We start from the raw sequence: 12484 nt of genomic DNA on the forward strand, positions 1-12484 counted from the left end.
GCAAGCAATTTTAATATTTCTTCAGGGACTTTCCAGCAACAGCACAAGTCATTAATTCACCCTCCCAAATTGCTTATTCAATAGAAGGAACATGGCTCCTGAATAAAGTCCCAGAATTTATGTGACTCACATGAGTCAGGAGGTCAAACAACTGTTATGGAGCGAAGTTAAAAATCCAAATAAAATATTGACACTTTTTTGGGAGTGAGAGGAGGGGGAAGGAGGAAGGCAAAGAAAAGGTATTTAAAACAGGGTTTTGTTGCAATGCCCCCAGGATAAAGAACGGAAAGAGACTGAAGACAAGCTGGAGTTTGTAAAATCAATGGGATTTATTGCATATCCGCTTGGCATTTAATAACTCCTTCCTTTCCATCTTTCCCTGCTCTGTTTGTACACGGGGGAGATAAAAACTACAAATAGCTAGCCACAAAGTACACAGATGGACACCCCAAACACGAACACACAAAGGCAGGTACATGCACAGATGAGTGTTACTGTGAGGCAGTGGCACAGCATCAGAAGGTCCTCTCAGGACTCAGTATCTTGGCTGAACTAGATAGAGCCATTCACATAGGGCATTGCGTTATGCCTATATAGTAGCAGGGAGTGTGTGTCCACAGTCTCGGTCAAATAAAAAGCTGGAAGGGGAAACCGAGGCACAGAGTGATTTAAAAGATTCTGCTCACTCACAGAGCCCATCAATGGGGATCCAGGTCTCTTGGTGCCCAGTTTGTGTTTTTGCCACTGAATGAGGCTGCCTTTTACAGGAACGAAAGCACTCACAGTGACCAAGATCAGGCCTCAAGAAGGCATCCATCTCACAGGAGGGACACACAAACCACACAAAGAAATGGATCTATAAACACCGTGCAAGCCCATCCATATGCAGATAGATGCATACACAGATACAAATACATACATGCTTTTACTAAGGTCATTGATATTCAGAAAGCAGCGCAGCCAGATCACACACAGAAGCAGGAGCACACCTGCAGACAGACAGACCTGCAATGGCCTGCTTGTACAAACGCACAAGCACACACACACACACACACACACAGATCCATCAGTACAGCCCCGTACAGCAGCACAGCCACACTGAAAGTCACTGCTTCTGCAAGCCTAGATTTTACTTATAGTGGTATCCTCTTAGCTAGCTGCACATAAATGGATGCCCACATACACATAAGTGCATTCTGCACAAGCATATTAATATATAGGACTGTCTCCTTATTGCCTTTTACTGTGGCTGTTTCAGTGAAACCATGCTAATTTTCTATCAGTCAAATATCTGAGACTGCTGTGGCCATCAAAAACATTATTCACAAGCAATAACTCCATAAAAACCAGCACAAAAGAGTATAGCCTAACCATCTAATCAAACAGTACTGCATGGCTTGGGACATTTAAGTGGCTTTCTCTGGTTTCTTTGGGTTTTTTGTTTGTCTGGTTGACTTTTTAGCAAAATCTTAGGGCAGCTGTTGTCTGAGATGAGATTTTCCAAAAGGCAATTTTTCAAGGGCTTTTTTGCATTGTGATAAAGATATTTGACAGCACTTCTTTTGTAAGGTATCTTTTGACCAAATACACAGTGTGTTTTAAAATTAAGGAAGGTAATGAAAAAGATGAAATTTCCATAACGATGCTTTAAAAATATTAATATTCTTGCATTAAAATATGCTTCTGTCTTACTTCTAAGATTATTTTGTTCATGATTGATTTTGCAACTGCCTTTTAAAAATGACATGATAGAACCTTTGGCTCACCTTATGCAACCTCCTGTCTTCTCAGACTACAATAAATTCTAGAAAAAATGTAAAGGGAGTATAGTTTTTTAAATACCACTGCCTATGTCCTTCTCTATTCCTCTGCCTATGAATCCTGATTGCATCTGATCTTGTTGAACTTAAGTTAGATTAAAAAAATGAAATACATGTTGATTTACAGCTGGAGGCATTCTGATTCATTAGGTGAACAAGTACTTGATTCAGATTAAGGGGACCATGTTTTGAAAAAATGGAACTGAATAAAATCACTAAAATTCTCTAGAATATCATGATTTGCAGAAATAATACACCATAATTTGCAATACAGTATTCCACTGCAAAATCCTAAACTGCAAAATTTGAATAATTTAATATTTATAACTCAGGTCTTCAGACAGTGTTAAACAATTGCTGCATCTCTTCTGTGTTTACCCCAGCTAGCGCCTGGTTCAGCAAGTCAAGCTCTAGACAAATCAGTCTTAGAGATCACTAAAGCTCACTGGGAGAAAAGTTGCCTGCATGGGGATGTAGGGATAAGGAAACACTTGTGCGTGTGGGAGGATCATTTAAACTGCTCCTCTTGGGAGGTTGGTTGTCAATTCGGAGTTATTGAAGGAGTCTCAGCTGAGATGGTTTCATGGAGAGGGAATAGGAAACAGGCTTGTTTACACAGGGGCAAACAGGAAAATTAATCTGAATTAACTTTGCAAGTACATTGGTTAAAAGCATTAAAACATTGTTCAGGTGCTCATTCAAAATTCGAGTGTCCTAAATTGAATTTAGTTCACTTCATTTCCAAAGTGAATTAAGCTAAACTAAATTAAAGCTGCCTTAATTCTAAACAAGGGAGTCAGAGGTGTAATGCAGTTTAACTAGACTACTTTAATTTCACACATTCAGTTAATTCAAATTATTTTGCAGAGCCTTATGTAGATAAACCCTTAAACTGCTAACTCCTATGGACAGAGACTGTATTTATCCAGGAGCCAGGAAAAGGGTACCCAGAGGCTAGGGTACTCTACCAGCCACTGCAACGGTAACAGAAAAGGATGGAAGGCTCACAGAAACCCACAGTTCTGCAGTTAATCTGATGGAAGCCAGATAAGTTTTTTAAAAATAGAGCAGATCTGCATTCACAAACTTACACAACTATGCAAATGTACACACTGGTATGGGCCTTATAACACAGCAAGTTTCCACATTAATTATGTATCAGTATTCAGATACGTTAGCTCTTACATCATAGATATTATAGCCTTGTTAAAGACTACTGCTAGGTGATTGTGACTTATTATTTGTACTAAGTGCTGTACAAAAACATCCATATAGATAGCTGAAGATGGTTACAAGCCACACATCTGAATATTTTCCTACAAAACTCTGTTAAAACCTGAAATAGTTGAACAAATATTTATTAATTCTTCATGTGGCCTGCATATAGAATATGTGACCCAAATGTCTAACTCCATGTAGCCACAGTCATAAACGCGGACCCACAGGCGAAGATAAAAAAGTATGCTGGCTGTGTGGTGAATTGAAACATACTAAGAAAGAAATGTTAATGCATTTGCCAACACAATATGGACACATAAACATACAGCTTGTATCTCTAAACACTAGGCCTGACAGTGACTTACACGAGCCAAACAGACTGGTTACAGAATTATCTTTTCACTATATAAAACTGGCTTTGTCCTATAAATATGAAAACTAGACAAGAGACTTCTACAGAGACAGGCACCAACTTGATGCTGGGAGCCATGTAGCACCCACACCCTGAAGTGCTCACCTGTGCTTAACTGCTTTGGGCGGCACAATAAAGCAAGGAAAAAATTATACTAAGAGCAACAAGGACTAGAACAGGAAGGGAAAGATTCAGGTTCTTGAATATTTGATTTGATTCAATTGAAAATGGAGTATTTTCAATGTGGTTTTGAATCAGAACTTTATTAAAATTCTACAGCTACATTTCAGTGCAGTTGGAACCTGCTTTTTCAATAAAATAGAAACATATTATTCTTATTTTTATTTTTTAGCATAGTCACCAATTCACCTGAAAAAGGTAATTTTAAAGGGAAAACCCACAATTTTGCCATTCTAATAAGACTTACATTCTTCTTACAACTTCATTGATTTCTTTAAAACCCAAGGTAAAAATAAAATTAGATTAAACAGACACATTCTCAGCACTGTTTGGTTTTTTTTTTTTTTAATTTTGGCAAAAATCTTGTAATGGTAAAGGGTCCACCGTGAAAATTTTCCCCAGTCCTGACAAGCATAAGGGAGGCACACAAAATGACACCCCTATAAAGGGGATCATTTACTTATCCAACACATGCAAGCACGTACTGCAGTGCAGCACTCTGAAGGATGCAGAGATAATACACAGCTAATACACAATGCTGCCAAAACCAAAAGTTAAAAAGTCTTCAGTCAATAACCTCCAAAATGAAGAGACTGGCATAAAATTCCCATTGCTGTAAATAAGAATTTTTTTTTTCCCTTGCCTCCAGTTCTGGCCCCTTGGGAGGCAGCCAGGTCCCACTTCCACCTGGTCCCTGCAGTTAAGAAGGCCAGAAATACCTTGGTATTAAATGAAAGCTGAACTAATTGTTTATCTTCAAGATCTGAGGCTTTACACAAAATACCAGGTATGGCATAACTTGGAACAGGGCTGAGAATGTTATCTACATTTATCTGATTCCTCCCAGTTCAAGACTCCCTTCCTAGTACACACATGTCTTCTGTTAATCAAAATGAATGTCCACAAGGAATTCAGCACAGACTCTTGAATTTTAATAACTGGAAATGGGCTCAAAGCAAAGCTTTCAATTAAAAGTTCCCATACTCCAGATTAAGATACTTAACCTTGGCAAGCCCATGTGTTTCTGTAGGTCTTCTTAACTCACCTGCTGGTATAGCCGCTGTTCTGGCAGCTCCAGCCCACGCTGCATGGCAGTCACTGTGTGCTGGCAGCTTGTGGGCCTGTGCCCCATGCCAGCTCCATGCTGCTGCAGCAACACTGCTGGCAGGACCCAAACCGACCAGTCTAGAGGTAACAGAAGATGACACCCTGAACTGCAGAGCTGACACTCTGAACTACACATCACTGCAGTGTAGGTGTAATCAGAAAACAGTTCATTCCTAAGAGCTCAAAAATTTCTGGGCCTTTTCATGGCAGAAATGTCTTGCTAGTGAAAGGGACTTCAGCAACTGGCAATGTTTTTCTCCTGTTCTCTTCCTGTGGCTTGTTTGTTTTGTAGCTTTTGGTCTTCTGTTGCAGAGATTATAAATTTGTTGAGGGGGAAAGGTAGATCTGTAGCTGCTTTGATGGATACTTTGATGGATGCTCTGAGCTGAACGTCTGCTCCGTGGTTGCCTATGGTATTAAAATTTGGAACTGATGACCGAGGTGGTTCCTCCCAGGCCTGTGTTTCTATGTCCAAGACCAGTAGAACTCTTTTTGTCATTTTAGATTTCCTTAATTCACCTTAAAACCAAGATGTCAAAAACCCAGGATCAAGTTTGCTTCCAATATTTTGTTAACTGTATGATATCTTCTAGATGTTTGGATTTCAATGAATTGCTGGAAGAAAGCCTTCCAGACGTGAACTGAGTGTAATAAAAGTAGAAACACCTGAGAAAAGTAGAAATGCTTGAGGACATTTCTATGCTACAGTCACTGCTTGAGAGCAGCTCATAGCTCATATTTTAGCCAGCTCTAAGCCAGCCAGCCTGGGTCCTGATGGCCCTGTAGCCACAGCTTTGCATAACACAGCAACTATTCAACTACACCTATTTCCCAGGTGGGAAAATGGTTCTTACAGCCTCATGCAGCAATTCATTCTCGGAGGTCAGGCTAGGCAATGTATACACATGGGGCTGACCACTGTCAGTCACCAGTACCAGGGGCATGAAGTTGTATGTTAGCGCTCTGCAGAATGAGGTGGCAGGCCAGCCTCCTGCCTGGCACACCTACTCTCAGAAGGCAGACGTCTTCACCTTTCTTTCTTTCTTTCCACCCCTCTTCCTTATGTCTGCACTGGTACCATATAGCACAGCAGAACTGGAATGGGTAGAGATCTGCTAGAAGCTGAACGTTAATGCTCTGCTCAAATTAAATGAAATAAAACCATATGGTGTCATCATGGGTCACTGATTTAAAACAACAAAAAAAATCCTAGCTCCTCTCTAAGCCCTTCAGATAGTAAAACTGATGCTGTGAATTGTGTGTCTTCTTAAAGTGCAGCCAAGAAATGCAGTGAGAGAAATGGGCAGGATTGGGCTTTCTCTCGTGTTTGTAGTGAGCAGGCTAACCTGGAACAAAGTGACACTTTTTTTGCCCATGTCTGCAGGGATGATGTCAGTATAGCCTCAGTGAAATTGATGGACCTACACAGATTAACAGCAGCTAGAGAGTCAATTCTTCTCAGAGAGGGCTGGGATTGTGTTTTGAGATATGTAAGGCATCTCCATTTCGACCTCTCACCTATTTGGAAGCTTTGGGGAAACAGATAATCCCTCTTCATGCACCTTCTAGGTCTATCAATCTAATCAATCTAATTTATCTGTCATACTTGTGCTTATACACTAACATAGTACATGATGACCCTTCTTCTCCCTCCTTTTCCAAAACATAGGGAGAAGAAAATGCAATTTTCACGATAGGAACAAGTTTGAATGTTGCTTGTGGCCCCTGAATATGGCAGGGTTTGAAGGCATTCTGCTGTCTTGGCAGGGAGTGCCAGAGCCCCAGGCCAGCTAGCGAGGAAGCTGAGTCTGCTGCTCCTGACAATGTCAGCTGTTGTTCTGAGGGTTTTACGTGTTGCAGGAGATTTTGAGAGCAGTAGCTTCTACTGCTCCCACCCTACTTCCTAGGAGAAATTATGCTGTGGCTTTTATGTAGCAACTGCAGCTCTGATCTTCCCAATTACATCTGCTGTCGCAAATTCAAACACGACCACCAAAGCCTGTGCAGCTGAAATAAAATTCTTGTTGCCTTTGCCTATTTCCCTTCACGTACAGCCACTGTCAGCAGGGTACATGTCACTTCTGCTTCAAGCAGGAGAATGAAGCCAATACTGTGCTACAGCTCGCTGAAGCACTTACTTGGCCCCTGTTTATTAGAGAGTCTGAGCCCTTCACTCCTCCTTCCAGCTGTCCTCACTGTGCCCCAGGTGGCACGGCAAAGCTCCTATCTTCACACTTCAGGCAGGAAACAGAGCACAGAGAGAAATGCCATTTGTCCAAACTCTTGATGAGAGGTCCATGACAGAGCAAGAACTGAAGCCCTTCCCTAAATCGGATTAGGCTCTAACTATCAGACTTTCTATTTCCCTTCCTTCTCCCCCAAATCCCTTGGCTGTTTTTCCTCACCACATTACAAAGCTTGCTTTCCATTTTGAACTTTGTGCAAACAAGTCTTTCCCTCCCCCACTTCTTTTGCTCAACTGTGAATTCAGCTGTGTTTCATCCTATGCACAGAAACATAAGACTGTCTCCTATTTGAACCGAAGCCGCATTCAGAGCTCTTTATGCCTCTGCAGCACCAATCTGCAGGTGGGATATTTTTGGTTCCATGGGGGCTTTCACCAAAGACCCCAAAGCTGCCTCTTCTCATCCCATGTTCTCCCTCTCTGCCAGCATCACTGGGATGGTCACAAGCCGTTTTGTAGGAAGCCATCGAATGCAGAGAAGGCTTCACTGTCTCACTTAGCCCTGCTCCGCGTCCCCCGCAGGCTGCCTTGCGCGCAGCGCCGGCACAGCCCGTGGCTCAGCAGTGAAGCCCGGCACTAATTAAGTAGTGCGGCACAGCAGGGTGTGTGTGCCTTGGCCATCACAGACTGCCCTGGACACACTGCAGAGAAAAGGCTGAAGCTTCACAATGTTAGCCTTCCAAGAACCGCTTTAATTGCCCAGTAATGCACACCCTGGGGTCTTGTAATGTGCCTCTAATATGGAGCATTTAAAATATGAATACTCCAGAACAATTACAAGGAGTTTGGTGCTCTTCTGAGTGTATCCTTCCACTCTCAAAAATAATCCATGACAAAGGAACATGATCAAAGTGAGGATACCAGTGCTTTCTGAAATCTGTCAGGTCTTCTTGAGGCAGCAGGACACACCAATCTTTCCTTCAGTTCAACTTCATCTTGTTCTTCCAGGATTAAAAGAATTGCTAAATTGTGACTCCAGATGATTCAATCCTACCTTATCTCCCTCTGATCGGCCCTAGTATGATTTTTTTTTTATTTGAGATGCTGTCAAAAGACTCTGCAAGCCATAGTAAGAGAAGAAACCACAGAGTATGTTAGGCTATAAGAGAGTTTGGATAGAAATGTCAGAGAAGCAAGGTGAGCTTTCTGTGATCTGTAATTCTTTCAGCAAGTAATTTCTGGACAAGTTTAGAAGTGATTTTCTACTTGCTTATTTACAAGGAATGAAAGTTCTTCTCAGAAAGCACTCTGGCTCAACTAATTTTAACTTCTAATATTTCTTGCTACCTCTCTCGATTAGAGCTTGTTGCAATCGTAATACTAGAAAAGAAGATTTTTTCTGCCCATCTGTATTCAGAATCAGCAAAAGGAATTGCATTAAAACTGACAAAAATAATGAAATAGAAATCAAACATTGGAAATTCATGATCTAATGTTGAACATTTAAGAAAGTCAAAGGCATTTGGAAATAAGCAGTTGGTTTCAGCTGGTGCTGTATGTAGTATTAACTCTAGAAGGAGTTACTACAAGCCAACTATGGCAACTCATGAATTCCAGGATGGATGTATAATTCACAGCATGATACTTTTTACTGTAATGACATTATATGCCATTACTTAAGATAATATTGCATATTAAATTCAGATTGTGAAATGAAGTTCAGTTGCTTTACTGCAATCAAAGATCTATAAATGTCCTGTTGCTGAGACTTCAGAAGGTTATGTATTAAACCTGTTTATATTATCCAAAACTCAAAGTAGTCAACTTGTGCAAAAATCTCCCACTGGAAAATGAAAAATGGGAATTTACAGTAAGTACCAGTTTATGTTCCTAATTAAATACAAATGCTGTTATTGGAGTCACTGATTGTGATGGAATTAAAGCAGGGATGAATTTAGTCCAAAGGGTCAATTTCTCTCGGAAAAAGATGCTTGAAAATATCGGCATCCATCTCAAGAAATCAGCACTGCTAACTGATGTGCCAGGACTTGTGTCCCTTCTGCTTTTGGGAAGGGATGAGGATGTAGTCTGCAAGACTTGTCTTTCTCCAGTGTCTGAAGGCAAGAACAAGCCATCAAAGACAGCAAGAAGTGATTGAGGTTTTGTGACCTCTTATACAGCAGTAATCCAGAAATCCTAGATTTGAGGCAGCAGAGCTGGCTTAGTGTGTATTTCAATCCCTGGCAAGGGCGAGAAGCTTTCAGCAACACCGAGGTTTAAAGACAGCATTATTATGCTGCATTTGTTGCTACGGGGCCAGGTCAGCTCTGTTCATCTTTCATCTGCTGTTTCATTAGGTGGTCTTGTGTAGGACAGACTCACTTGAAGCCTCTTAAAGCAGCAGCAGTGCTGCCTAGCTAGCCTGCTGTTTATCACTGTCCCTAAGCGAATCGACCCAGGGGGATGCACTGCCGTCTTCTGTACTGAGCATTAAGATCCTGAAATTTCTGCTCTTTCCTTACAACACTAGAGTTCCGTCATGACTTTAGGGCAAAGTAACACTGCTGGGGAGAGCCTTTTCAAGACCTGCCTCTTCTTTTAGCCATAGAAAATACATTCTACCAGAGACCTCATTAGGTTCACTGTGCATTTGATGCCAAAAATTATTTGACCCAAGCCACTGGAGGCTGCACAACCAGAACTGCTCCCCTCTGCTCACGGGTTCTGGACACTTCCTTTTGACATAAAACCAGTTTCATCCTTAGGAAGGGAATGTTCTTGAACAGAGCCTTTCACCTCTGGGTCACTAGCAGAAATCTGGCCCTGCTTGGTAGTGACCGAAAATCATTACCAGCTGACAGCTACTTGGTGCAATGAGCTGGTGAGTCTCATTCCAGTTCCTAATGGACACATCTCAGTAAACACAGTCACAACTGGCACTAACTGGTGTTCTCAGCCAAGAGACCTCGAACTGAATGGGGAAGGAAATTGAACCTTCCTCTTCATCCCCTGCCTGGGTTTTTGGAATATTATGGACAGGCATTTTATACCTGCAGCGTTTCACAGGCTGTTTTTACTCTAAATGGCTTTTTGAAACTTCGCAATTTTCATGCAGCATGATTCAGCACAGCCTGATCTGCCATCTCAGTATAATTAGACTCGTCTTATGGTTCCCCTCAGTAGAAACTGAGCTGCCTAGTGCCATCTCCCAGTACAAATGGTAAATCTGATGTCATATTTCAGTATGAATGGAACTGTCTGATGTCACCTCAGTGCTAACAGGACATTTTATAATATGTCATCTAAGGCTGCAGGGGAAATCTTCTAATCCATTCACTATGCTACACTACAATAGAACATAACACAGTATAATGTGTAGGTTAAGTTAGACACCCTCAGGCAGATTTTGGATAGACGGATAGATGGATGGATAGAAACATTTATACAAAGTATACATACATTATATCACTCTATTGATTTTTAAAAAGTTCCAGGACTGCCTGGCTATAATGAGATTTTTGAACTTTGTGTTGCAATCAATGAGGGGAATATTATTGGCCTGGAGAATTGATATACCCGCTCTCTGTGGCTTGTTCTGCTCCTGGACCGCCCCTGCCCCCAAGGTGTACGATTCCATCAGACACTTAACCTCTTTTACAGTGTCATCAGGCTAAAAGGAATCTAATAGTGACACGGGACTTGTGCTCAGCACTCTGGCACTATTGCTTTCCTGTCACAAATAATTTATAGCTTTCTATTTCCATCCCTTTGCCTGCACCCCATCCCCTTTTTCTGTTTCTGTGGGCTGGGGGAAATCAATAAACTCAACAACCAGAGTGGCACTTCAGGGGGTTTTAGGGGGAATGTGAGACAAGAGGGAAAAAAGGAAAAAAACAGAAAAGAAGAAAAAAAGTTATATAATTTGCCCTAGCACAGTTTTCAGATCAGTTCCTCACCTAGTAGAAGCTGCATGACCTCAGAATCTGGGCCTGAGGCCTTCAGACGCTTTTTGGTATAGGTTCTCAACAACTGTAGATTAGGGCATCTGGTACCACCGGTCTGTATGGAGTGAGGATTTGGATCTCCATCCCCAGCTAGAACCTTGACATTCTCTGTCTCCAGCTATGTCCCAGGCAGCCTCTCTGCCACTCCAGCTACTGGTCAGGTTTTATCAAGCATGTAGCAGAGTATTCTAACATGCTGAGTTGAGATGTTCTCTTTCATTTCCTAAAAAGATTTCACTCTCAGGAGCTGTGGTTTTTTAAAATTGCCTTCACAACGTCTCTACCTATCTCTATCCATGCCATACCACCCACTAGTCACACATTTGCTCTTTGAAGTTTTGCCAGCTTTTTCTTTAGAACAAATTTTTAAGCTCTCAAGTGGGCAGGGAGAATCTTCTATTTGCTTTCACTTTCTGGAGAGATTTTTGGGAAGAAAATAAAGCTAATAGAGTGCAGGGCTGAGAGTTCCAGAAACTCGGGCTGAAGAGAATCTGCAGCCTTTACCCTAACTGGACTGGCTGAAGAGAGGAGAGGATTGTTTTAATCTCAGAAAGGAAGCTGGGCCTTCACAGGTCATGGCTTATTTGTTGAGTTCCTTGGTGGAACAGCTGTTCCCAACTCACAGACACCCAATATCTGCCAGTAGTCAGGGACCTTGGCAGTCAGGTACTAGGTACTAGTTATTTTCTTTCACCACTGACCTCAGTTAGATTTAAACCAGTGACCTACAGGTGAAAGATTTCATGTAACAAGAAATGGAGCACTGACAATTACAGTTCAGTTCATTGTCATTCTGAGCTACATTATGAGCTTTGTGATGTCTTTTTGAGTTCCCATGCTGTGTTCATTCACCACTCGACAAACACCAGATTTTGCCCTGTTTGATGGAACTTCTTTTTCCTGGTGATCTATATCCCACCACCACTCCCTACAGATGCCTTCTGTTTTCACCTTCTCGTTTATGAAGGGCAAGGGCTTTGGGCAAGCCTTCCAGAGTTCAAAGCATTTAGTCAGTCAGAAGGGTATTTTTCAGGTAGACAGCAAAATTAAAGCTACACCATTTGTAAATTCAGCGATGTCTCTATTAGCTGCAAAGACTGCCTTGTGATTATGCTCACAGATCAGACCATGAATGACAATGCAGCTGTCAGCACCCGGAAGATCCTAGCTTGCTCACTGAACACCATCCTCATGCAGTGAACACCCAAGTTTGGGATAAAGATGACAGAGCAGAAATAGGATGATTCTCTGAGAGCTGGACTATTAAAGCAGTAGAATCAGGACCACAAGGCAAATGAAGCCACTCTGATGCACCGAGAGCACAGATCAAGCCTTCAGATTCTGATAGCTGGGACTGTGGGTCTGCAGAGGCACAGAGAAGATGCATTTGAGCTCTGAATGTGTTTTGTTCTTTTCCAGGATCATCAGAACCAAAGTTCAGCAACCTTTTCACCCAACACCAGACGGGAGTGGGACAGGTGTGACTGCACCAGGACATACTATTGGTAAGTTGACCGGCATGAGGGGTGGTGACAGGTCAAGTGGAAATGGGGATGAA

The 12484-nt window shown here is 41.9% G+C and overlaps 1 protein-coding gene and 1 long non-coding RNA gene across 11 annotated transcripts in view; one reads left to right on the forward strand and one right to left on the reverse strand.

The window, feature by feature from the left end:
- The window catches only part of PAX2 (paired box 2), a 103639-nt gene that overhangs the window by 33926 nt on the left and 57229 nt on the right, over window positions 1-12484 (forward strand). For all 10 annotated transcript variants that reach the window (XM_032115529.1, XM_032115527.1, XM_032115528.1 and 7 more), the window contains exon 4: window positions 12346-12431. In XM_032115529.1, the coding sequence (XP_031971420.1) occupies window positions 12346-12431 (86 nt within the window). The remainder of the gene's footprint in view (window positions 1-12345; window positions 12432-12484) is intronic.
- Window positions 1-12484, reverse strand: part of LOC116447011 — a 94217-nt gene that overhangs the window by 15143 nt on the left and 66590 nt on the right. The gene's annotated exons all lie outside the window — the stretch shown is intronic.

This window comes from Corvus moneduloides, chromosome 8 (genome assembly GCF_009650955.1).
Source record: "Corvus moneduloides isolate bCorMon1 chromosome 8, bCorMon1.pri, whole genome shotgun sequence".
In the NCBI taxonomy this organism is placed as follows: domain Eukaryota; kingdom Metazoa; phylum Chordata; class Aves; order Passeriformes; family Corvidae; genus Corvus; species Corvus moneduloides.